This window comes from Denticeps clupeoides, chromosome 4, assembly GCF_900700375.1.
Source record: "Denticeps clupeoides chromosome 4, fDenClu1.1, whole genome shotgun sequence".
Taxonomy (NCBI): domain Eukaryota; kingdom Metazoa; phylum Chordata; class Actinopteri; order Clupeiformes; family Denticipitidae; genus Denticeps; species Denticeps clupeoides.
The window spans coordinates 26,446,159-26,471,767 of NC_041710.1; the positions used below are offsets into that span (position 1 = coordinate 26,446,159).

Genomic DNA, 25,609 nt, shown 5'->3' on the forward strand with positions numbered 1-25,609 from the left:
AGCTAAACCGCAAACTGTTAGCTGGGCCTCGAAAAGGTCAGCTAGTCGCTTTTAATAGCGTGGCGTTCCTTTGTTCTGCTTTTGCCGCTCCTCCGGTTAGCAGAGCTCTTATTTGTTTATTTCTTCTTAATGTCTTGTATACTGAACATATATATATATATATTTCTTTTTTTTTTTTTCTCATTTGAAGCAATCAAGTGACAAGGATGTTGAACAATTTATTGCTGTTCAACGTACCAGACAGGATATAGTCAGAACGAAAGTTGTAAGTGATTCTGAGACCTGTTGCTCAGTAAGAGACATGAGACGCTGAGACATGATTTCATGATTTCAGCGATGGGTCGGATGTTTTATTTCTTTATTTAATGCCACTGAAACGGTAAAAAAAAAAAGATGTTTAACAAATGGCATTGACGTGTGCATTTCTGCAGGCCGCTGGGGCTGTCCAGAGCTGAAACCGTTTACATACACAACCCCAGCCAGGAGCTTCCTGTGACACTGCTGTCAATATTCACATCCAGCAGGCATTTTCACATGCCTCCCTTCCATCGAAGGGTACGTATTTTCATGCTTCTGTCTTTCTGACCGCCGCCAACTCGTTCTGCAGAGGTGTACTCGTGTGTAGTAACTTCACAGGCTTCCTCTTTTCATTTTCATTTTCAGTCTCTTTCTCTCACCCTCCCCTTCACCCCGTACTGTATCTCTCCTGTTTCCTGGCAGCGAGTAAACCATGACCGTTGACACCAACCAAACATTTTTAAACCTCAGTGACGTGGTGCCAATTCGCAAAGACACAAGAAATATTTATGTGATTGCTGCTGTTGATCAGAATGCACTTACCTCTTCTTCTTTTATATTATTCTTATTATTGGTGACCTTGCTTTTCCATGTTTCTCTCCCAATCTCTGTGTCACCCAGGTGATTCTACCCCGGGGGAAAACTTCATTTAAACTTGTATTTGTCCCTACAGAAGAGGGAAATGTAGAGAATACATTATTTATTAACACATCCACCCATGGGGTTCTTTCATACCAGGTCTGTTTGTGTACATTGCAATAAAGTTTTACCAATTTAAAAGTGTAAAAAATGTTTAATTATAAAATATGGGGTGATATGATTACATATGTATCATGACAACCCCAAATTTGCTGAGAAAGCTGTTAGGTGGCTTTAGGAATTAATTTATGAATTATTAATTTCCTGATGATAAGTATTGCATGATAGATTCTTCATAATTATGTGAAACCAACATAATTATAGTCGTTTTATAGTGCAGTGTAAATGTTCTGACGCATTTGTGATATTTAGTTTGCACTTGTTGTTTCAGATTTTTGGGGTTGGTATCCCATGGGGCTCCCAAAAAGATGACCACATAAAAGATCAAGTGTTGATATTCCCGCATATTAAAAGCATTAAGCTGACACAAACTCAGGTATGTATGTTTTGGGGCAAACTGCAGATACGAAACTTTTGGTTTGTGAAAATGCTTGTCCAATCTTCCAAGTGGACTGACAAGAACTGAGATTTCTTTAATAATAATTAATTCATGGAATAATTGATGAATATTTTGTAATATTCCCACTGCCAAAAAAAAGTTCCACGTCCAGTTTTCACCCTTTGGTCAATTGTTTGGCAGAATCCCCAAGAAGGGTTTTGAGAAAAAACAAAAAAACCAAAAGTGGATGCAAAGTGATGAAAGGAGCAGTGACATCGGACGTTGTCCTGGTCTCCAGTGTGTCAGAATTCAGCTTGATGTGCCAGCAGGTGCTGAACTGCATGTCTGCAGGGTGTCTGTGTTCATCACTCATGACTGCATTTGTCTGCGTTCAGGCGAAGATGGCTTTCCACTTGAGGGTACCATTGTGTGTGCTTGTGTTTTATGTATGGGGGCTTTTAAGACTGTAAATTCTGCTCTAATTATTGGGTTGAATCAGTCATTGCATGGGACTAAGTTCCTTCAGCAAATCTGCAAATTGAGACGTTTGTACCATGATCAACTGTGGTGCGTTTGTATACACTTAACAAGTTCTGGAGAAGAATATTTGAGTGACAGTTGCTCCGCCACCTTCTGGTCTGGCATGTGAGCTGCAACATAATTCACTCATTTTCCTTTGCACTTTGAATACAGTGTTGTTTTTGTAAAATCCATTTTTGTTGGTGTGCAGAATTCTCACAGCTGAATTCTCACAAGGAAATGCTTCTTACACGCCTATCTCCCTCGTACAGCAACCTCGCTCGCAAGGGACTCATCTATGAGCCCTTCCTTACAACAGGAAGTGTGTGGCATTTCTAAAATGTCAGCCTTGTGAGTTAAACTGCTAAAGAGCTTACTGACCTACTACTGATCTTTCTGCCGCAGTCCCTGGCCTTACAGTAAAATACGTAATACCTGGAAGTCATGAGTCCTCAGCTCCTGCACCCCATTCTTCTTTAGTTTTTTTTTTTTTCTTTGCATCACAGTTCTGCGAAGCGTGTTTGATTTAAAAAAGCTCACTTGCTTTACTAGTTACTAGTACTAGTTTTTTTCTCTTTCTCTCGCTGAGGTATGATCCATAATGTGTTCTGTAAGTTAAAGTAGGGCTTCCGATTCTCTCTCTCGCCCCTCTGTTCTTTCATGGTGAGCATTTGTGTTTGCGCTCCTGCGGTTGAGCACTGCGAGCGGCCAGGCGCGTTTAAATTTAGCTCGCCAGCTCTAGCAGGCGCGTTCAAATTGAAGTTTTTCAGTTGTTTGGATGAGCTCACCAGCGGGGCGATTGCGACCGCTGTTCTTGGTGTTGAATGACACATCTGCTGGAGCACTCATCCGACCAGCAGGTGAATTTGAGACGCTGATATGGACCAGTGGGCACGTGCAAAGGAAGTACCCGAAGCAGTCCAGTGTGTTCATTTGCAGATGAGCGTCTTTTATTTTCCCTCTTTCTCCAACCTTGCTTTCTGCTCTTCGTAGTTTACATCGAACATGAAGAGGAATTGGGGACCAGTAGGGACAGCAGTTAAACATAGATGTATATGTGTGTGTTTCTTTTATTTAGTGTTACCATACACAAAATCTGTCCTGCTTTTCCATTTTCAAATTATTTGTGGCCTCTTTTGGTCTTCGTAATTCATATAAAGTGATCATTAATCGACTCGATCAGGCAGTCGGTTGGTCTGTCTTATGGAGGTGGACTTAGTACAGTGTCCTTAGTACACCCCTGCGGGATGACTTCTTGCGGTGGAGAACTGTGGTTCAGCCATGCGTTCACGAGAGAAGATGAGGAAACTCATTTCAAGGACTGGTGTCCATGATTCCTCCCCCCGTCGATCCAGCTGAATTGAATTTCTGTTTATTTCCTGACGCGTGCAAGTTTAGATGGAACTTGATCCTGCATCCCCTGCAGGATTTTTTTTTTTTGGCAAGAGTGTGTGTGCAAATCCTTGAAAAGCCCCAGTTAGACCGCTCCTCTACAAAGCAGGATTTGCAGTTCCAGTGTTTGCCGGAGGTGCTTCATTGAATAATTTACAGAGCAGCCCTATAGAGGCTATAGCTCTTTCACGATTGGCCGTGTGGAAGTAGTGTCGTATGTAGTCAACCATGTTGGAGCTCTGATATTACACACTCATGAGTAACACTGCAGCTACTCTCTGACCTGTAGAAATCCAAGCCCGTTGTCCCTGCCATCCCATACCTAAATACACGACTGTATAGGAATCTCCACCTCGTGTGTCCCCTGTGCCTTTACTGTAACGTCCTTTCTCCCATTGTTTTTATACCTTTACAGGAAGATTCATCAAATATAACCATTCTGGGCCTTCTGCTGGAATGCAGTTTACCCAAGAAGGTGCACAGCCGTCCTCAGGTACTGAACGTTCTATTCCTCTCAGCCTACTGCCAAATATTCAGACGATGCTCATTTGTTCTCACACTGTCAACATTGGTGCCTGCTGGCGTGTGCAGGTGTGTCTTGCTGATCTTGTCCTACTATACTCTGGGTTTGTGTTTTGCACCAAATGTCGTTTGCCAGCGTCATCAAGGCTAGAGATGCAGTTTGACCTTTATCTGCCATCTGCAGTTTAAAAATTACTACCAGCCTATTGCCCTGTGGTTTAAGGCATTAAATAAGCATATACAATTTAAAACTGTCACAACTCATCTGCGTTGCAGACCCGGTTTCATCTGATGTTTAGTCTTGTACCTGTACGGTACTAGAATAGAATGCACATCTGGTGGCACGGATATTTGTGCGGTGGCCTAACTAATTGCTGTGAAGAAAGTAAGCTGCCCTGTGGAGTGGTAATCTAAGAAGTGCTATCTCAGCAGCAGCTGCAGCAGCGGCGCTGCTGATGTGATTGGTCATCCGGTTCCAGTTGGTTGTGGGACGGGCTCCGCTGATCCTGATCTGTCAGTGGAACAGGGAATGGCGGTCGGTCTGTGAGAACAACTTGATGCCCAACAGGCACTTCATTACCAGGAGCACTGACATAAAGAACTACTTCCTGTCAGTCTGTCACAAATGCAACGATGCAATATTTGCACCTACACAAACACACACAAATGGCAAAAGTTTCCATTATAGTTTTTTGTTTGTTCTGTCTGTCTCTTGCAGGGTCTGTGTTTTGTGACTGAGGAAGAGGAAAGGTTTTCTTTACAGATCAGTTTGTCAGAGAGAGGGGACCAGCCAGCACACTTGGATAAGCTGAAGCCCTATGTTATAGAAAATATCATGGTGCTCTTCCTTGTCCCATCATCCAGCAGCGATGCCGGTATGCACACTCTCCCACTACTCTCCTGCTACTCCTCGCACTGTCTACAGCCCTAAAAGCACGAGCAGAGTACAGTCCGCTCACTCAAGTGTGTTAGGAGGCTCAGGACAGATTTCAGGCCTCTGGTCAAATTATTTTTCTTTATGAAATTGCTTTGTAATGCTATTAATCTTTCACTTTATACTTGTACGTCAATGGACACAAGCAACAATATACTGAAACAATCCAGCTACATCATGGGTGTTGCAACAGAATGCAACCTCTGGATAAGACAACAGTGCAGTGGCTTGTGATGATGAGATTTTTGGAGGAGTATATCAATCCAAAGATGAATTCATTTAATTAAATGAATTATTTAAATAAAATATAACTTTTAAGCAGTTGAATGGGCCAATATAACATGCAGAAATTGTATTATTTTCCTTTTTATCAAGTTGCATTTTTATGCACATTTTTCATTAACTTATTCAAAGTTTGCTTATGTAAGCTAACATAGTTTGGAATGTTAATAGCTGCCATAGCTTTAAATTGTATGTGTGTAAAGTGTAGGCTTTCAATGTATTTACTCTGGACAACAGAGTGCATACATTTGATTGTTCTCGGTCTGCATGTGTGTTTCTTTATATATAAATAATCAAGTATGAACCATGTTTCTGTTCAATGTAGCCATTCTGACATGAAATATCTATCTAAAAGAACGCATATGATCCAACCAGCAAGTCGCTTTACAGAGAAGGGAAGGCCAGTGGAAGGGAACTGTGAATGAAAACGCTCACCTTCAGCTCACTGTTACTGCAGACGCTGACTGCTCAGCACTTCTGCCTCCACACTCTGCAGTGCAACAGCCCTGCCATCACCGCTGCACTGGCTTTTCTTTAACCGGTCCCTGGAATGGCTGACCACTGTTCATACTTTCCAATCTGCAGGTGTTATGCGTGAATGTGCGCTGTGAAAGTTGAGTTCATTTCACTCGTGCTGAAACCTGCAAAGAATCACATTTCTACTTCAAGCGTTTTTTTTTTTTACTTATTATTAGGTGTAGATGCATGTAGATGACAATGTTTGTGTTACCATTGTGCTACCATTTACATAGTCTATAATCCCCCCCTGAATTATTATTGCAACTTAAAAAAAAAAAAAAAATTTGCATTATTTGTTCTTTGCAGATCCCACAATAAGTGTACATATGCTGAATGCAGGCGCAAAAAAGTTGCTTGTGAAGGTGAGACTGTGCATCTCCAACCTATTGGTGTGTGATCTACAGAAGAAAAGCTTGTGTTTTTTTTTCACAAGCCATTGTTTCCTGCAGGACATTCAGCTGCCATCCAAAGCGGACCACGCCCTCGATTTCAGACGAGTATTACTGAAGTCGTCAGCAGCAAACTTCACACAGATCGCATCTCTGTCCTGCAAAAGTGAGTGTTCACGCAGCATCATACCAAAATCACATTTGCTGCATGCTATGAACCATGTCCCTGCTTTGTGCTGTGATGCAGGATCTGCACTAATGCAAAGCAAGATGTGCTCCAGTCAAGTGCGCGAACAGATCAAGGGGAACGCCTCGGTCCGCACCTTCCCGTGGCTCTCACACAGGTGCGAAGCACTTCCACTTCCGTCTCGCTTACTAGGGCCGAACAGGTGAAACAAAAGCAGAACACGGCAGAAACGGTTTGACCTGAACATGCAGGTCATGCAGGTGGGGTACTTAAGGATGTCCGATAACAAACACAGCAGCCAAGTCTGGGAGGTAATCCAGGCGCAATCTGGGATAACAGTTCAGAGGTCAAGACGACAGTAATCCCCAGGGTGACTGAACAGAAGTCCAGACCAGATAATCCAAAAGGTGTCAAAAGCAAAAAAAATGGGTTATGCGAAATACAGGAAGAGAAGCGAGGGTCCAGGTAGCGCTCAAAAACTGAAAATGGAACGTATGCACAGCTATCAATGCAAAACCATTCACGGTCATCGAAATCGATGAATTTGGTGCTGCTGGTGGGAACTTACTCTTCCTTATAGGTCTGGCTGTGCACTTGCGCTGTGATCTCCAAGGGATACTGTGCTGAGACGGTGTTTTATATACATAAAAAGGGACATTTAGGAAATATTTGTTTAAACAAAACCAATAGGCCAGTAAAGCGAAAGTGAAAAAGAATGATGACCATGAACAATACTGTACAGCTGAGCACACGGTGTTACAACAAAATGTGTCCTCTGCTTTTAACCCTTCACCTTAGTGATCGGTGGGCAGCCATGACAGGCACCCAGGGAGAAATGTGTGGGGGACCTTGAGGTTCGAGATTTGAACCGGCAACAATCCGGCTACAGTTTTATTTAATATGCTACTGACTGTAAGGTTAATGTTTTTTTTTCCTGCATATTCATTCCCTTCCCTTCCTCTCTCTTTTTTTTTTGTTAGGCCTGGAGTTCACCTGGCATCTCTGTTCCAGCTGAGGCAGAGGCACATTGGGGGGAGCATCACTGATCTCTGGTTCAACAATGCCCTCCTCCTCCGTCTCACTGTCACAAATGTCTCCATTTCACGGGAAGCACAGGGTTTGGTGAAGGTGATTTCCTTTTTAATTCCTTCACACAGTTGGGAATGGCTTAGACTATTAATGCGTGAAAGCAAAGCACAAACATACAGAAACATACTTCTGCTTCAGGCTGTATTCCATGTTCTCAGTAGAGTACTGTGATCCTTGTACAGTGTATGCCATGTGCAACCCTGAACTGCTGCAGACCCAGTTTATGTGCAAGTGAAATGTGTGGGCTACTTTTGAACATCCTCAGTGGGCAGTCATATAGGTCAGCGTTGTGTTTGGTTTGAGGGGATGTTCTGGTCTTGTGCGTTTCAGGTGCAGAATCTCAGCAGGACCCTGACCTTGTTTCCAGGCTGCTGGAAGCTTCTGTCTCTAGAGCTCCTCAACACAACGCTGCCCATGAACATTGTCACTATGGTGACGCTCACTACTAGCATGGGCTTCACACTGGAGGTGCCTGTGCATTTTCGCTCAGCAGTTTCCGAGGTAAACGTTCTCTCTCTTTCTGTCTCTAATCATGGCTTTGTAACTGTTCTGTCTGAAATTCATTTTTCATGATTTATTCTTGAATGTGTCTGGGATTCAGTCTTAAAAGTTTAATCTCTAGATTGTCATTTCCTCAATGAATCCTGCCTAATCTTTATCTTATTATAATTGTGTAATGCAGAACCTTAAACTTTTTAGAAAGTTTTTTTTAGTCTTTTGAGAACCTTTGCTTATTATCTTATATTGCATTGTTGAACAAGGCAGAAACTAGATTGTTACGATCAAGGCATTTGTCTGGAGATTTAGGCTAAATGTACCTGAGCAAAGTAAATGAGCTTTCATGTAAATCTGTGTTTGGTTACCCGAATACAATCAAAATGTGCTGGTGGCTAAAACTGATTACTAAATTCTGTGGAAAGGCAGTAAGCCAGTAAGCAGCAAACTTGGTATGTGTTTTACATTACAAGAAGCCGTGCCTGTGCTAAAAATAACAATTATTCTCACTTTCTAGCAGGGGGATGGTGAAGAATGTGGACGTGTCTGTTCTATCAGGCTACCCAGAGCAGGTCGGGCTATTTTCTGTGATGGTGTTAGCGTCTGTGTTTTTCTGTCCATCTTTCAAATTCTCACACATGTGGGTCTGTTGTCAGTCCGGCGAGAGTGGCAGCGTTCCCTTCTCCCGGAGTCCTCCCCTGTTCTGTGGACTGTGGACAGCAACCTGGCTTCAGCACTCTCCCCTCGCTGGCAAAAACACAAAGACCAGCTGTCATGCAGGTAACCTCCGGTGCCTTTTTATGTGGACTCGTATATGAAATTTCCCGCATTTCTTTCTGTGTGACGACATTGTAGACAGTAACACATTCCCTCCTTCTTCTTCCCTTCAAAGATGGCCTAGACTCCCATTGCAGACCAGCTCGCCACTTGATTTTGGTGCGGTTCCTGTCAATGAGAGCAGAGTAAGCAATCATTGGCCTGTAAACATCAGATAGCATAACTATTTTTATTAGATCTGAAATGAGCTGCTTTAAATTAGCTTCTTTTAAATTTCAGTCATTATTGCTCTGTAGGTTAAGAGTTTGACTCTCAAGAATCCCACTGGCTCAGTGGTTGCTGTGGAGATCATGGGTCTGGTTTCCTACCCTGCACCTTTGGAGGCTCTGGATCTTCTCAGTACATGGTACATGGTTAATGTGCCTTGTGCCTTCTGAATTGTATTTTATGCTGATTTTGAGATACACGATAATGCATTTATAGAAACAAATCTAGTAATAACCTTGCTATAGCTGTAAATCTTAACACCTTACATTAACACCTCTCTCTTCCTAGGTTTGATTCCAGTCCTCTATCTGTGAATGTCACTACAACAGAATTCACCCTGTTAGACACTGATCAGAAGGTAAGTGGTGAGATTTTCCATTATGGACAACTCACGGACCAATTACTTGTTACTTGCACTACCAAAAATTCTTTACCTTACAGGTCAGTGAGAGGCTGATTGGGAATTCAGGAGGGCGGAGCCTAAGGTTTCTGCTGCAGTCATGGGAGAGTAAGACCATAGCAGTGGTTTATACCCCCACTGAGCACAAGCCTGTCACCACACTGCTGCTTATCAGGTAAGTCACACTGAGACATAGATTTTAGGCACAGCCGTGTTTTATCCATATTCTATCAATATTCTATCAATCTGAAATGTAAAAACGATTCTGTGAACTATTATGTTGAGAAAGGGTGTGTCTCTGAACAGGAACAACCTGACTGCCTTTGACATGGTGACTGTGAAGGGGCTGGGGGCTAAAGAGCTACTACGTGTGGGAGGAAAGCTGCCTGGCCCCGGCGCGTCCCTACGCTTCAATGTCCCACAGTCAACGCTAATGGAGTGTAGAGATGGTGAGTTATGTTAAAACAAATAATAATGTATATATGTATGGCCCTCGGGACCATTTTGAAATATTTTTTTTATAAATTTCTGCTTTAGGTATGAGGACGAACAAGCCATTGTTTGCTGTTAGAAAGAGCTTTAAGGTGGAGAATGCCGGAGAACTTCCACTTACAGTGATGTCTATGAACATTAATGGCTATAAATGCCAGGGCTTTGGGTTTGAGGTCCTGCAGTGTCACTCATTTACCCTGGACTGCAACTCCAGCTCAGAAATCACTATTGCGTGAGTAAACCCCTAAATTTAATAGTAAGAATAATTATGAATTGATATATAGCAAACATATAAAAATAACAATTAGGTTAGGTTAATTTATTTTTTTTATATCTCAGGTTTACTCCAGATTTCACCTCATCGTGGGTGATCAGAGATTTGACTCTATTGACAGCTCGGGGTTCCACTTTCCCCTTCACACTAAACGTGACCCTCCCTCATCACATGCTGCCCCTCTGTGCTCAGGTGGTACCCGGGCCCAGCTGGGAGGAGTCTTTCTGGGTGGTCACCCTGGTCTTTACGTGGTCAGTGTCTACCAATTCCTGCTTCAAGCATCACTAACATGCATTTTTACATACTCAAAGTATTTTAACTGTCAGATTGTGAAGGTAATTCAATTGTTTGGTCAATTGTGGAACTATTCAGTTGTGTTCATTGTGGTTTTTGAATTTTGTTTAGTATGTGTGTAGATTTAAAGGATATTGCAATTAGAATACCTGCTAACGATCAGTTATATGCAAAAAAAAATCTTGTCTCCTCTGCCCCCTTTTGTGTAGTTTTTCCCTGGCTGGTGTTTGCTTGATGGCATTTCATCAGGCCCAGTACATCCTTAGCGAGTTTTCCTCCCTGAGCTCTCACAGTAACCACAATTCCTTACATGAGAACGGCATCATCAACAACGGCATTTCCAACACGGTCAAGTAAGAAACCCCTTTAGATAGGTCTAGATTTAAGTTGCGCATTTTATTGTAACTTTTGCCTTTTCTTGCCCCTACAGCAAACCAAAAGGCAGTTGTAAAACGTACGTAGACCCTTGTCACACTTCTGACAAAGGCAAAGGCCGGGGCTCTCCAGCTGTGGCCAGCGGGCCAGTGAGAAACCAGTCCACTTCCAAGAAGGGTTCTGGTGGCCACTCCCAGCCTCAGAAGAAGCACAAAGTATCAGTTCTTTACTCTAAGTACAAAATCATTCCAAACGCGATGGTGCCCTCCGCTGCCACCATCTCCCCCGACCCCCCTGCAGATGAGGAGAGGCCAGATGACCAGACATCTGAGATGGACCCTGATGTCTGTAACAATAACAACAATAACAATGACCTAGTGGACGAGATGCCCAGCCTGATGGAAACCAGGCCTCTCTCTACCGAGACCAGGGATGACAAGCCGGTTATGTTTCCTATGGAAATGCACACAGTGGTCCCTGAGAGCCTCGTCCAGACCCCCGCGTACCAACACAACTCACTAGCAGACAGACAAATGCAGAAAGATTGTAGGGAGAAGAGGGAAACTGTAAAAAGGGACAACACTGAAGTAGAGGTGAGAGGAACCCACACAGTTGCATATTTTTCTATGTAAAAGTCAGCAAGTCACTAATTGTTTGTTTGCTGTCTTCACTTAGACAAGGGAAAATAGCAAACACCAAAAGAAGATTCCAGAAAGGAGTGAGCAGAGCGTTGCCTCGGTCACCAACAAAAACGATAAAAAGACAGGTTCTGGGAAGAGCCGTCGGAAGGCCACAGATGTGATTACTGGGTAGATATCGCAGATCATTATGTCAGCTCCTGATGGAGTAATAAAGAAGACAAGTGCAGCGCTGCGTGCTTATTAATGCTTCTCCAGCGCTTGCAAATGAGCACTCTGCTTTCCTCCACAGGGTTCCAGAGCACAGTGTTGTGGTCGTTTCGGAGAGGGAAAGGGACACGGAGTACAGAGACCACAGAAATGAAACCAGAGTCCGGAGCCACTGCAGCAACATGAAATCAGACATGGCAAAGGGAGCACATAATTCCGACAATCCGGTGAAATCGAATGGTGTGTGAAGAGCCTTCTAATCATATTGTGTAGAGATATGTGGTGGTGGTGGTGGCCCGCAGGGGCAGTGGTGGCCTAGCGGTTAAGGAAGCGGCCCCGTAATCAGAAGGTTCAAAATCCCAATCCGCCAAGGTGCCACTGAGGTGCCATTGAGCAAAGCACCGTCCCCATGCACTGCTCCCCCGGTGCCTGTCACGGCTCTCCACCGCTCACTAAGGGTGATGGTTAAAAGCAGAGGACACATTTCATATGAACCTGATGAAATGTACACTGCAGTGACGGTCACTACACAATATAAAAAAAAGTCGCAACAGTTGGAGGGAAAGGGGGAGGTGGAGGTAATCCAGCGTAATCAAGCGATGGCGTTGTGGGCGCCTGAATATCAGAGAATCAATCTGCCCTGACCTTCTTTTTATAGTACACGCATAAAACCACCGTCGGTTTCTAACCGCGTTTTATTTCTGTGCAGGCATCTGTTTGGCCAGGTCCAGGAGGAAGTGCCCGGAGCGACGTCCACAGTGGGAGTCGGGCTCCGACAGCTCTGGCAGCTCTTCAGGCAGCGTTCGAGCGAGTCGGGGGAGCTGGGGAAGCTGGAGCAGCACCAGCAGCATGGAGGGAGAGAAGGACATCAACGCTAGGCACCAGTGCTCCAGTCAAACCAGAAAAAGTAGCCAGTTGTTCTTTAGTACACCTGAAGTTGAGCTTCTGTCCTAACCTTTTCTATACACTTTTCATGATTTGAGCTTTTGTCCTAACCTATTGTATACACTTTTACCCCCTCCCTTCCCCAAATCATATTTATAGAGGACAATATGCAGTATAACACGCAGTACAACTTGCACACGGTAGACCATGACAGCTCATCATGTAAAGCCCAGAGGTGAGATTCCTTCTTACACTGCATTGCATAGCAAATATTTCATTTACATTTGAACAGAGCTGACTGAAAGCCTAACACTGAGCACAAGGTCTCTCATTAAGGAGCTGGTTTTAAATGCCTCTCACATCTTTAGACGTTTCTGTTTTGAAACGGAATATTTGTGACTTAGTTTTCTGCAAACAAGAACGCTCACGTACTCACTATCCTTAACCACTTGGTCCAGAAACACTCAGGGTTGTGTCTGCAGAAGACCATCCCAGCCCACCATAGCCAAACAAGAGATTTGAAATTGAGATCTATGTGTTTATTACATACATTACTTAAAGAAATTAAATGATGTTTTGTAATAATGACGTAATAATGATGTGTGTGTCCCAGCATGAACTGCCTTTACCGAAAAGATCCAAGCCAAAGCCAAGATCCCACTCCCCTGGCTCCCACTTTTGCCCCGAGCTTTGCCAGGGTGACTGCAGGTGTGGACAAGAGCGTTGGTAAGAGCGCGTGTGATAGTGTGGCATTTTGGTTTGTATGTTAAAATCGAAACCATCTGATCATCTTTTGTTCATTTTGTACACCTTCATTTTTTTTATTCATTTTAGAGAAAGACAGTACAAACATGAGCAACAATCATTGATCCTTAACAATTGCCAACAGCAAACCCTCTCCCTCTAACCCCTGGGCACACTCTTCCTTAAAAAAATATTCTTTTAAGACAGTTGTTTTTGCAAGCTGTCTACAACAGAGAAGACAGATTACTGGAAACCAAACATATAACAAAGCTCACCCACATCACTCTTTGTGTACATGCTCTCCAGGAGATAGAGGGAGATAGAGAAGCAATTATCAGGTAGTGGGCAAGGACTGAAGTCCATCTATACACTCTAGGAACATTCCCTTAACATGGAAAACGCCATGAACATTTAATCTTTTCTAGAGGTATCAACAGCAACGGGTCTGCAGACCATGATGAGGCCCTGGGTGGGTGTGCTGATCAGTTTTTTTTTTTTTTTTTAATACTAACATAAATTAAAAAAAATAATAATTTTAAAAGTGGTCTGTTGGGAATGTCAAATGTCCACAGACACTTGTAGAGAGCATTTGTAGTAGAGCATCCATTCATTCCAGATTTTAGGTGATTTTAGGACTGTACGTTGCTCCAGGTTGGGGACCTCAGTGGTACCTTGACTGTTCAGAATCTGAACCTGCAACCCTTTGGTTAAGAGTCAATTTCCTTAGCTGCTAGTCCACCACTGCCCCACATTTACACACTGATTAGCTAAGAGTAGGATTTAATGAGCTTTCACCCAGACCCCACAAACAAAAAAAAATTAGAGCCACACTCAAAATTGTGCAACTTAACTTGTGGTTGTCCTGCATTAAGCAAGACCTGATGAAGCTGCTGATAGAACAGAAAGTGAGAGATGTTGACACCCAGGACTGGAAGTATTCTTCTGTTGCCTGTTAAGTGAGGCGTTGTGGGTTTTTTTGCAGCTCACTCAGAAGTCGTTAACTCGCATATACCTGAAGAGACGTGGTCCTCCACCCCTCTGACCAATGAGTTCAGGTACAACATGACTGAGTGTCTGCCATTCGTACCTCAAGGCTCAGTCAATGGCCTGTATAATGGGTAAGTTCCTATGTTTGTTTCTATTAAATTTGTATTTTTTTTTTTCGTCTCTACATTCTTCATTATTTGTTTGCAGAAACTTTCCATGGAATGGGCTGAACAGCCACTGCAACAATAGCTTTCCACCATACAATGACCAGAGCAACTTCGTGTTAGGGGGTGGGTTCATTTTTCGCGGTTGTGGTATTTTATTCACTCAGTTCAATGACTCTCTGCTAATCCAATTTCTAGTCAGTATCAAAGTTTTTGTTTTTGCATCATTTGCTTGTCAGGTAATGCCAATTACCAAAATAATTTAATGTGCCACGAGGCCCAGCCTGCATCCTATGTACATCAGCCAGTGTGGGGTGAGGATTGTCCCCAGGAAACGCCCTCTTCATGGGACACTGCAGGCTATATGAGTGGCAAGGTGAGGGAGCAGCATAATCCCTTCTGAATTATTTCTTTTGTTTCTGTGTAAAAAGGAAGAAATATTGGGATTTTTTTTTATGTTTGAAACTGCTCTAGTTAAATATTTTAGAATTTCTTCTGTTCTGGACAGATTTATAACCATTTAAATTCCAGTTTGTCTGAATGACCAAACTGTATGAGTAAATAATAATAAATAACCAAGCAGTGAATATAAAATGACACATCTCATGCTTTTAATGTGTTTTAAGAAAATTTATATTTGCTGTAATGTTATCACCGTTTTCTATTGTATTCTGTTTCATGATTCCTGTATTTGATTTATTTCGTCAGCCATACTTTCCTGGCACACGCAGCCTCTCGCCCATGTCTGGCTTGTTTGGCTCCATCTGGACCCCTCAGAGAGAAGTGCCGTACCAGAGGCACTTCCAGCCAGACCGCTCAGCCCCAGTTTCACCCCTGGCCCCACTCTGCCGTGAGCCAGGGGGCAGCTGCCCCCCCAAGCAGTTCAACCCTTTTGGACCCCACATGAACCTGGATATTTGGAACTCCTCCTCCAACCGCAGCTCCAACTCACAGCTGTCCAACGACTCGGGCTACTCTGGTGATAACTGATGAACCACAATAAACATGAGATTGACAAAAAAAAAGTGCTTTTATCAATGATTGGGAAATGTGAATAATTATTTTTTATGTTCCCTTTTTCAACCATTAATTGTCGTGAAAAGTTAAGCATACGTTGTATATTTTTCTAGGTGTTTTGCAGTTTTGACCATAGAAAATAAAAAGGGTTTTGTACTTGATTTGGTCATGCTTGTGTTTCTTTTGTTGGCTTGGACTTCTGCCATTTTGCACTTACAAATCAATGACTGACAAAACAGTACAAACCGAGTGTTTACGAAACTGGACTGGAGAACCTGGTCCAGAACACTTCAAAACGCTGCTGCCATGTTTTAAAGGGCCTGTTTAAAAGGAACGCCTTCATAAAAAGGAAGGCTTGTGTACAATATTCGTAAAAATCTCTTCGAAAATCAAAGTATTGTTGTTCCTTCTCAGAGGTTTACACTGGAACGTACAGTGGGGCAGCCACGAATTTCATGTTGTCCTACTTAAAAAGATGAAGGAGGGCTGTCATTTGTACCTTAGATACACATCCAGGAAATTACATTGTATGTCTTTTAAAGAATGTATTTGTATAAGGGAGCGTAAAATAAGTATTTGTTCAATAGCAAAAGTTTTTCCGCAGTGCTTTGTAATGTAATCTTGTTTGGCAATGACTGAGGCCAAACGTTTCCTGTAGGTCTTCACCAGGTTTGCACACACTGTAGCTGGTATTTTGGCCCATTCGTATAATCCCTACTTGACTGAGGTCTGGAGACTGGCTACGCCCCTCCAGAACCTTATAATGCTTTTTACGTAACAACTCCTTCGTTGCCCGGGCGGTGTGTTTGGGATCGTTTTCATGCTGGAAGATCCAGCCACGTTTCATCTTCAATGCTTTCACTGATGGTTGGAGGTTTTTGCCCAAAACAGCAAGTATGTTTCTGCAACGAGTGAAGAAAGGAAGAGCTTAAAGAAAATCAAATTCAATTTTTATTTGTCACATACATGAAGTGTTGTGATTGTTGTGAGCTCGAATAGCCTGTGGGAAGAAGCTCCTTCTCATTCTCTCTGACTTCAGGGAGCGGAAGCGCTTCCCTGATAGCAGCAGAGAGAACAGTCCATTGTTGGGGTGGCTAAGGTCCTTCACCATCTTCCTGGCCCTGGTTCAGCACCGCTTGCTGTAGATGGATTGAAGCTTGGTACAGGTGATTTGTTCAGCTGAGGGAACCACCCTCTGTAGGGCTCGCCTGTCCTGCACCATGCTGTTCCTGAACCAGGTTGAGATATGGACACACACACACACGCATACAATAAATTAGGGATACTGTTAATTACATGAGTGCTTTTCCTATTTGCTCTACTCTTTTGCACTTTGCTCTGAAACTTCAACTTCAACTTCCTGAAGTCGAGCTGTGACTCCCGGGTCTGTTGTGAACTCTGCCAGTAGTTCTGTGTCTTGGTGCAAGTCTGCTGATGACACTTTGAGACACGCAAAGTTCACAAGCAACAGCTGCCTGCCTGCCAGCCACCATCCCGAAGGTGCACCATAGTAAGGTGACGCTGCTCGTATGTTAAGTGACGTTGTGTGTTCATGGCTGTTTGAATGATGAACTTGCAATGACTTACTGACAATACCAGCATTTATACCCACAGAATGTGGGTATAAATTGATGCCACATTGAGAAAGGTTGTCTATTGGTATTGGCCCCAATATAAGGTACACCTGTACACAATGAGACCATTACATGGAAAACACAAAATGAGGTTTGTCTATCACCCCAATACAATTGCCTCCCTATCCCAAAAATGAAGTGAAACAATGAACGTACGTATGACATCCACAAAATCTCTCACAATATCCCTAACTTATTGTGTGTGTGTTTGTGCGTACACACAGGTTTTAATTCTTAATTCTCATGACTAATTTTCAGTTAAAATACATTATAAGTACATGACTTTATGAACTTAGAAACACAAAGATCATTTTGGCCTACTCATTCACTCCCCAGTCTCTGCAACAGGTTTCCCAGGCTGCACTGCTGACAATGTGAGGACAGCTTCAACCAAACGAGCTCCCTTTCATTCAAATCTTAAATATAGCCTGGTCTGAGAACCTTCTCTCTTGGTGGATTATTACATTTAGATAAGTCTTAAATCTAATTTGCTGACTGCTGCATAGTTTTGTCTTCTACCCTACGGCACAGGTCAAGTCCTTGCTGGATCAGAACCAGCTTCTTCAATCAATTTCTGCTGATAACTTTATTGGGATAAACTGCCACTGAAACTCTGAAACCACGAAAGACGCTACAGGACAGATTGTGTACTATAATGTTCTTTAGAATGATGTGTGTTGACATGAGTTGTGACAGTTATTCCCCGAGGATTAAAATCAGTATCATCAGCTAAAAGGAGGAGGGATACAGGTCTCTGAAATGATTATGTTCTTTAAGTAACACAACAGGCGATTTTATTCCAAACATGAATATTATTCATTATTGATTGTCATGCACTGTCAATATGGCAAACACACAGCAAGTTAAGATAATAAATGCAAAATAGAGAGGAGATTGTGAATAACATCTGATTTTCTGGACTGGGACTGGGAGTGGCGAGTCAGTCCCACGTGGCTTCATTTCCTTTCTTCTTCAGTCTTCACATCTTTTTACACGAAAGTGGCACTTTGACACTTAGTGTTTATTTCATCCGTCTGTGCCACGCCGGAGGTGGTGAGCCTGCTCAATGCTTGTTTGCTTTTGTTAAATATTTCATGGGAAAATAAGGATATTTTCTTCCTGTGATCCCGCTAGAGGTCGCCGCTGCACTGGAGCGATGACCAGCTGCTGCAAGGTGGTGGAATTTGGCTTCCTGGGTGACAGAACACTTGGCATCAATAACTGCATATTCACGCTATTTTATTGGACTACATTTCATTGTTTTTAAACGGCTGAATAAAGACAAGCCTCCATCTGAAAGCATTATTGCAGAATACACGCTTGTATCTAATTTTTCCCTAAACTACATCTGTCACTCACTCACTGTCGATAACAGCTCAACCCATATCAGCACTGGGGGTGCAGGGGCGAGGCACTAGCCCCCCAGATGGTGCACACACCATTCAGTCACATATTCATACCCATGGCCCACCCATGATCAATACAATGTATAGTATAATATTATACAGTTTCATTCACCAGGAATGGTGTGGCGGCAGTAATCGTGATGAGTTCAGATGAACTTTATTAGCTCAAAAGTGGTAAAATTATTTGAAAGTTAAGATTTTGAAATTGATGAATCAGCAAATGAGACCACACAGGCTTGTATCAGTATTTCAGGCTATTGCTAATGTATTTCATTACACCGGATGCATCTTCTTAAACCGTCTATGTCCAAAAATGTATATTTAATGTTCTTCCAGTGTCTGAGGAGCAGGCTGCATACCTTCACTGCAGGAATCTGTTTTCGCAGCTAACCGTGGCGCAGCCAGGCTTGTGCCTACAAGCTCCTCACTGATTGCATCACATCCGAGAGCAAAAGAAAGACCCCCCTTCCTCCTCCTCCTCCTCTCTCTCTCTCTCTCTCGCGCACTGCACTCTCTCTCACTCTCTCTCCCTCTTTCTTTCACAAGAACCAGTAGGTGAGTCAGGCTGAACCAGGAAGCAGGATGTCATGACACTGGACTCTAGAGACAGACTAAACAGCGATGGCAGTACTGCATGTTTGTAACTGCTATGGGTGACAACCAGCACCGCCGGGGTCTCTGGGAAATGGCCCCGTCACTGATCCTGCTGTTTCTGGCCCTCACTGCCAGCTTGACCAAGAGTGGTAGGTGCGGCGGATTTATGTCCGTAAATCTCTCGCCTTCTTTTGTACTTTTTGACAAAGTTGTTCAGTCACGCTACAATGAAGATTTTGTTACGAGGGTTATGACACAGTAGATCTCAATATGGACTTCAGAACTCTTTAGAATTATTCTTCTCGGTTCTGGACCCTCCTGCAACTTCACACAAGTGTAACATTTGAAAAGCACTTTGATAAGACTCCTCCCTCTCCAAACATGATTATAGATGATTGGTCTTAATTTTTTACTCAAACTTAAATGGTTGAGCCTACTGTTCTCACAGTTTTCAGCTTGAACACACACTTCCCCTTCTGCTTCTGTCCATTTTCTTCTTGTTTAGCTGATAGTTGGTTTCACCATCAGTGGTTTCGTACACAGTTAAAACATTAAAACTCTGTTGACTGTACACACCACAAATCAGATTCCATGTAAGACTGGAGCTGGACATCGAAGCCTCCGCATACTTTATATAGTTTAAAATGTTTCATTAAAATATTTTTTCTGATGGGACATTGTTGCTCAGAAATAGACACACCTGATTTGAGAATATCTTACAGGATGCTAAAATTCTGCTGATGTGATCTTGGCCTGATAGCATCTTACTGGTGACAAACCCAGACAAACTACGAGCCCAAATCAGCAACTAAAAAATGTATGTATTTCTGAATGTCTGGGCGCTCTGTTTCGTCACAGGCCTTTCTCAGGAGGAAGAAGCCGAACAGTCAACCACTGGTGAGGAGTCACCTGACAGCCTCACTGGTGAGACACCCATTTACCAGTCACTGCCTGGAACATTTCCATTACAGCCGCCAAATTCTCTGAACAGTAGTAGTCACAGAGTTATGAGATCACCGGCTGCATTATTAGGGACAGCTCACACAGCACGACTAGTATTCGTAAATGTACGTGTCAAACGCAGAGCTACTGAAATGTACAGTTCGGTGTCTTATGACCGCTATTTACATTTTCATTTAAGGCATTTGGTAGACGCTCTTATCCAGATGCTTCCATGTTACAATCATGTATTTATGTTGTAGTTTCTATACAAAAGTCAGACAATAAGAAGGTTACAATTTAATCTAAATATTCTTTAAAGAGGAAGGTCTTGAGCTGTCGTTTGAAGGTGCTCAGTGACTGAGCTGTTCTGACCTCGAGGGGAAGTTCATTCCACCACCGAGGGGCCAAGACAGAGAAGAGTCTAGATGAACATATTCCTTTAACCTTTAGCGATGGAGGGACCAGGCGATTTGGGAAGGTTGAAGATCAGTCGTGCTGCTGCATTTTGTATGAGCAGTAGAGGTCGGATGGTACATAGAGGTAGACCAGCTAGAAGGGAGTTACAGTAATCCAGTTGTGAGATTATTAATGACTGAACCAGTATCTGGGTGGCCGGTGTTGTAGATAGTGTCTGATATTGTAGAGAAGGAGTCTATATGAGCGGGAAGTGATCTTGTGATCTATTGAAGTGATCTATTAAACCATAGTGGATCGGAGGAAATCAGACACAGATAAATGACAGGTTGATGTGTCGGGATTTCTGTGTGTTAAAGGCACCCATTTGATTTACATTTTTGTTCAATGCTGTTTCTATTAGAGTCCATAACACCAGTCTTGTTTTCTGACCAAACCTCAGAAGTCCCCAAAGGTATGTGACAGTCCCATGAAAAAAGCTCTTTGTTCCTTTTCATCTTTTTGATTATGTGATGTCTGATCCATTCATTGTTGAAGGAACCCTGGCAATACTGTAAAGAGGGTTCTGAAGACTTTTATGAACCATTGTTCCCTTTGTGGATTCTGCACAGAAATATTATTTAAAGGATCCCAGTAAAAAGGTCTGAAGGGAAAGGAAAAGTTCATTAAATGAGAAAATAAACCCCACTATTAGACACATTCATGCCCTCATTTAAGAAAGCAATGTTACTTGAGATTTGGGTCAGCAAACTACTCTGCTAGACAATTATGCCAAGAAATTTTACACATCTGAACACTTTCTGAACGTCTAACATCTCTATAACTTCAATAGAAACTCAACATAACGTATTGGAGTTAAGTTGTTACCTCTATGTGAGATGAATGTGCTGTGAATTGTCATTTTTTCAGATCCAGAGGAGGATGAATCAGCTGATGGTGAGATGTATTTGGTTGTATTTCAAATATGTACAAAAAATAGAAATCAGATGTTGTGTAGAGGAATAATATATGAATAGATCCTTGTTTGTTCTGTTAATTTACATCTGACATAAGTTCAGTTTACTTTGTTCATTTAACATACATTAACCAGTAGAAGTTAAAACAAATCATCAGTGCAATACAACAAAAAGGAATAAGATCAAATAACCTCATGTTGTAAATTGTTCCACTTTAGTATTACAAAGTATGGGATCTAAAATGAAACCTACTCAGGAGCCCACTGAGGAGCCAATATCAGAGGGAGCTCTGAGTCCTACCATCATCATCATTCCGCTTGTGCTGACATTGATCCTGATTGGCTTGGTCGTGGGTGGAGTCCTGATCAACCGGAAACTGAGACAAGCAAGCATGGATTCTGGTAGGCGTTTCACGTGTTTTGAAAGGAAAGTTGAACTTGAACATGGACCCAGTAATGTCCTGGTGTATATGTGTGTGGTGTGTAGTGCATTTGCTGTAAACAGCACTGCCATACAGATTCTCAGCGATATTTCAAGTCACATCTTGATTTAGATCAACTTGACACAGAACCGGTCCTCTTCAGCCACACATTGTGTAATGGCATGGTTGTTCTAAAGCTGTGGCAAATGACTTTATTTCCTGTTTTAGATCCTATGAAACACGACCTGCATTTGGATGACTATGATCCTGAAAAGGTACCTATGTAAGTATCATGCTCATAGCCAGATCAGAGGAACAGATAGTGATGTTGTACAGGACACTGGTGGACTCGATATTTTTTATTTTTTGCAATGCACAGCACAGGAAGCTGATTTTTTCCATTTAGAGGAAACTTGCAGAATACAATTTTCTGATGTGAATACCTCAAAACAGGAAGTGAATTACCAGTAACTTACCGAGACCCGTGTGTTGCGTTTATCATTCATTTCCCTAACCTGCCTAAATGAAACTGCTGTTATGCAAAAAATATTTTATAATTGCAAATATTTGATATGTTTGCCAAAACTAACCTGTAACTGATGACACAGGCCTCGATTTGAAGAAGACGTTCCATCAGTGTTAGAGCTGGAGATGGAGGACTTGGAGAAGTGGATGGTAAAAGATGGTGGGTTTATTTAAGACTAGGATTAGGGTTAACATTTGTAAGAATAAATTGCTTCATGTTTGATTAAATGTTGTACTTAATAATGCACTATTGTAATTGATAAGTACATACCAGCTGAGGGCGCTGTTGCACTTGCCATTTCAATCTAGTCCTGTTAATAAACTAAAAATGAACAGAATTTCAATCACACGTATTTTAAATTAATGCATTTAAATTGGTTTTATGCAGGTGATGGCCTTAAAATAAACTCCATACCAAAATAATTGGAATTTGGTGAGTATGTTTGGCTATGAAATCTTTTCAAAGTTAATTCAATTTAACTTGCATCTATATATGTAATTGTACTGGTGATTACGTGGATGGAAGCACACTCTGGATTGTCATTCTTCTTCTCAAAGAGTTCTTCCCTGTGGTCAGAAAGGGTCTTGTTTGTGGCTCTTGATTTTTAGAAACACACACACCATTAAACTGGCAACTGATTCGACTTTTCTGAACAGTTAAATAAACTCACAGCCACTCGTGTGACTGAGAAGAGGCCGATAGAAACTGTGAGAGCGTCACACCCTGTAGTGAAATGTGTGTCAGATTCCAGGAACATGGTGATATAATGTTGCCTGTTCACCTGGCAACACCAATACTTAACTTACACTGAAGCTGCATATTCATAAAAAGACGATATACAGTACAGGCCAAAAGTTTGGACACACCTTCTCATTCAATGTGTTTTCTTTATTTTCATGACCATTTACGTTGGTAGATTCTCACTGAAGGCATCAAAACTATGAATGAACACATGTGGAGTTATATACTTAACAAAAAAAGGTGAAATAACTGAAAACATGTTTTATATTCTAGTTTCTTTGCTCTGATTACTGCTTTGCACACTCTTGGCATTCTCTCGATGAGCTTCAAGAGGTCGTCACCTGAAATGGTTTTCCAACAGTCTTGAAGGAGTTCCCAGAGGTGTTTAGCACTTGTTGGCCCCTTTACCTTCACTCTGCGGTCCTGCTCACCCCAAACCATCTCGACTGGGTTCAGGTCCGGTGACTGTGGAGTCCAGGTCTCCACTTTATGTTAAGTACAAAACTCCACATGTGTTCATTCATAGTTTTGATGCCTTCAGTGAGAATCTACCAACGTAAATGGTCCTGAAAACAGAGAAAACACATTGAATGAGAAGGTGCATCGAAGTTATTGCCTTGTGTTGTCTAGCAAACCTTTTCTGCCCATTACACATGCTCAGCCATGTCCATTTTACAATCACATCATCGGAACAGCACAAGCCGGGTTTTTTTTCTTTTTCTTCTTCTAACCCTCTCTTGTTCTCAGAAAAGCCGAGATCAGTCCCCTCCTGGCTACACGTCTGTCGGCCATTTACGCGTGTCGTGCATGGAAGTGTGGACTGCTCGGGCCAGTCCTCCTGTCCAAAATGCAAGCTTACAGTTCATCGCCCGCATGGCCCTTTTTTTTTTTTTTTCACCAAAGTTCATTCACGGTTTTGTCTGCAGGCGTCCAACTCGCCAGATGTTCAGATTGACGAAGTCGCTGCCGGTTACCGTGTTTCACACACGCAGGATACTGAGACTGACTCGCTGGTGTTCTGTCTCTCTCAGATTTGGAGTTCGTCGGCTTTCTGAGGAAACAGACGCCCTGCACTGAAGATTCTTCCTTCATGCGTGTCTTTTTTGTACAAAGATGCAAAGTTAATTAACACTAGTTAAACGGCACCCTTAAAAGTAACTGTGGAGTTTTTACAAGGCCTCAAGCCCTCTAATACTCCACACACATTCTTTCAAGTTGAATTACTTAAACACGTGTCGTATTGCCTCAGAAAAAAGTCATTAATGGCCGAGAGTTTTTAAGAAAATACCTTTCTGCTCACACGCATCTCACATCCTCGCTACCTGGAACGCAAGAGCGGAACGCATGAGCGCATGAATACATTTACATTTTACAGCATTTATCAGACGCCCTTAACCAGAGCGACTTACAAATCAGTAGTTACAGGGACAGTCCCCCCCTGGAGCAACTTATGGTTAGGTGTCTTGCTCAGGGACACAATGGTAGTAAGTGGGTTTTGAACCTGGGTCTTCTGGTTCATAGGCGAGTGTGTCACCCACTAGGCTACTAGCACCCTAGGGCATATAATATGGAATACGGTCCATAGGGACATCAGTGCGATGTGTTCAGTCCACACTAGACCCATTACTAGAGTCCACTGTGCCTTACTGTGCTGTAATGCTTCAAATGATATCTGCAGCGTATAGATTCTCATGATATGGAGAAAAAACATATACATAGAGTCCATGAGAAGTACAAAATATTATATTTGAAACCACGCATTCTAATTGTAATGTAAATATTAAAAACATACATAATGAGTGTATATTTTATGAACTATTTGTATGTTTTATCCTGTATATGTTTCTTGAATGTTTTGATACCATGTCATTTGGAATAAAACTATTTAAAAAGTAATCTATAACTGCCTTGCGAATTCCTCTGTCTCCTCTTTTTTCTCCGTCTGCAGAGCAGGAGCGCTCTTCACTCTCAGAGCTTCATTAAACAGTAATAGAATTCATAAATGGCGAGGGAGTGGAATGCGCGCGGGGAAGACCTGGTAGAGCAATGCATATAAATGGGCCACATTTGACTGCAGCCTGGCCTGCAGTATTCTGCGCACTACGCCGACCGTATTAGCACAGCTCCTTTATGGCAGCAGTGATAAATTGTCAGACTACCTGAGGCATGGCCTGATAAGATTCAATGTACTGCAGAGGGAAGTGGGGGTGCGAACGAGCTCCCCCCAAAAAAGAAGAAATGGTCCCATGCGTACAGTCATCAGTAGTTTCAGCACTGGTTGCAACGTATCTCCAGATTAGATGAACAGTTCTGCTGTGCCGCGGTATTTCAAGGCCAACGGGTCAACACTGGGTGTTCCTTGCATTGTTCTCATTGTGGATGGCTCTGGTAAAACTGGTTTGCATGTCTGCTCTGTTATGACACACATGAGGTCAATTCCCAATGCAAACGTACCTCGACAGAATACGTATGGGGATTTCGAAGTGTGAGTCGCGCTGTGAACAGTTACCATAAAAAATATATAAATCTTTTAATGGCCAATGCCACTTTTGTGCCTGGAGACCGCTGGTGACTTTGCTGTAAAAGATACCGCGAGAACACCAGAGCCAATTTGAGTGTGTCAACTTGGAGCCAAGTGTGGCCGAGTATGTGTTGTTCTGGGTGTTAGTGGCGGAAGACAGCAACAGA

At 42.5% G+C, this 25,609-nt stretch overlaps 2 protein-coding genes across 3 annotated transcripts in view; both read left to right on the forward strand.

Moving 5' to 3' along the window:
* Nucleotides 1-15,448, forward strand: part of tmem131l (transmembrane 131 like) — a 32,033-nt gene extending 16,585 nt beyond the window's left edge. The window contains exons 5-34 of the mRNA XM_028978072.1: nucleotides 432-555; nucleotides 919-1,035; nucleotides 1,328-1,432; nucleotides 3,762-3,839; nucleotides 4,587-4,743; nucleotides 5,910-5,965; nucleotides 6,053-6,158; nucleotides 6,240-6,336; nucleotides 7,160-7,307; nucleotides 7,599-7,769; nucleotides 8,281-8,335; nucleotides 8,420-8,543; nucleotides 8,656-8,725; nucleotides 8,837-8,946; nucleotides 9,096-9,165; nucleotides 9,249-9,382; nucleotides 9,514-9,656; nucleotides 9,745-9,931; nucleotides 10,039-10,224; nucleotides 10,477-10,620; nucleotides 10,698-11,235; nucleotides 11,318-11,451; nucleotides 11,573-11,730; nucleotides 12,200-12,397; nucleotides 12,535-12,610; nucleotides 12,989-13,101; nucleotides 14,102-14,237; nucleotides 14,314-14,396; nucleotides 14,510-14,646; nucleotides 14,979-15,448. Of these exons, the coding sequence (XP_028833905.1) occupies nucleotides 432-555; nucleotides 919-1,035; nucleotides 1,328-1,432; nucleotides 3,762-3,839; nucleotides 4,587-4,743; nucleotides 5,910-5,965; nucleotides 6,053-6,158; nucleotides 6,240-6,336; nucleotides 7,160-7,307; nucleotides 7,599-7,769; nucleotides 8,281-8,335; nucleotides 8,420-8,543; nucleotides 8,656-8,725; nucleotides 8,837-8,946; nucleotides 9,096-9,165; nucleotides 9,249-9,382; nucleotides 9,514-9,656; nucleotides 9,745-9,931; nucleotides 10,039-10,224; nucleotides 10,477-10,620; nucleotides 10,698-11,235; nucleotides 11,318-11,451; nucleotides 11,573-11,730; nucleotides 12,200-12,397; nucleotides 12,535-12,610; nucleotides 12,989-13,101; nucleotides 14,102-14,237; nucleotides 14,314-14,396; nucleotides 14,510-14,646; nucleotides 14,979-15,260 (4,237 nt within the window). The 3' untranslated portion in view covers nucleotides 15,261-15,448. The remainder of the gene's footprint in view (nucleotides 1-431; nucleotides 556-918; nucleotides 1,036-1,327; nucleotides 1,433-3,761; nucleotides 3,840-4,586; nucleotides 4,744-5,909; nucleotides 5,966-6,052; nucleotides 6,159-6,239; nucleotides 6,337-7,159; nucleotides 7,308-7,598; nucleotides 7,770-8,280; nucleotides 8,336-8,419; nucleotides 8,544-8,655; nucleotides 8,726-8,836; nucleotides 8,947-9,095; nucleotides 9,166-9,248; nucleotides 9,383-9,513; nucleotides 9,657-9,744; nucleotides 9,932-10,038; nucleotides 10,225-10,476; nucleotides 10,621-10,697; nucleotides 11,236-11,317; nucleotides 11,452-11,572; nucleotides 11,731-12,199; nucleotides 12,398-12,534; nucleotides 12,611-12,988; nucleotides 13,102-14,101; nucleotides 14,238-14,313; nucleotides 14,397-14,509; nucleotides 14,647-14,978) is intronic.
* Nucleotides 15,449-18,839: 3,391 nt separating this feature from the next.
* Nucleotides 18,840-24,817, forward strand: tmem154 (transmembrane protein 154). 2 transcript variants are annotated; one of them, XM_028977384.1, is made up of 9 exons: nucleotides 18,840-19,070; nucleotides 19,780-19,845; nucleotides 20,681-20,731; nucleotides 21,187-21,213; nucleotides 21,452-21,634; nucleotides 21,883-21,937; nucleotides 22,263-22,339; nucleotides 22,568-22,612; nucleotides 23,848-24,817. In XM_028977384.1, exons 1-8 carry the CDS (start codon nucleotides 18,962-18,964, stop codon nucleotides 22,600-22,602), a joined length of 603 nt encoding a protein of 200 aa, XP_028833217.1. In that variant the 5' UTR covers nucleotides 18,840-18,961; the 3' UTR covers nucleotides 22,603-22,612; nucleotides 23,848-24,817. The 2 variants fall into 2 exon arrangements, with proteins under 2 accessions (XP_028833217.1, XP_028833215.1); XM_028977382.1 differs by having other exon boundaries at nucleotides 18,841-19,070; nucleotides 23,953-24,817.
* Nucleotides 24,818-25,609: the final 792 nt, after the last annotated feature.

Coding starts and splice junctions, on each gene's coding strand:
- tmem154 (XM_028977384.1), top strand. CDS start 18,962: ATGTTTGTAACTGCTATGGGTGACAACCAGCACCGCCGGGGTCTCTGG. Junction 21,635..21,882: donor ACAAGCAAGCATGGATTCTG/GTAGGCGTTTCA, acceptor TTCCTGTTTTAG/ATCCTATGAAACACGACCTG. Junction 22,340..22,567: donor GAAGTGGATGGTAAAAGATG/GTGGGTTTATTT, acceptor GGTTTTATGCAG/GTGATGGCCTTAAAATAAAC.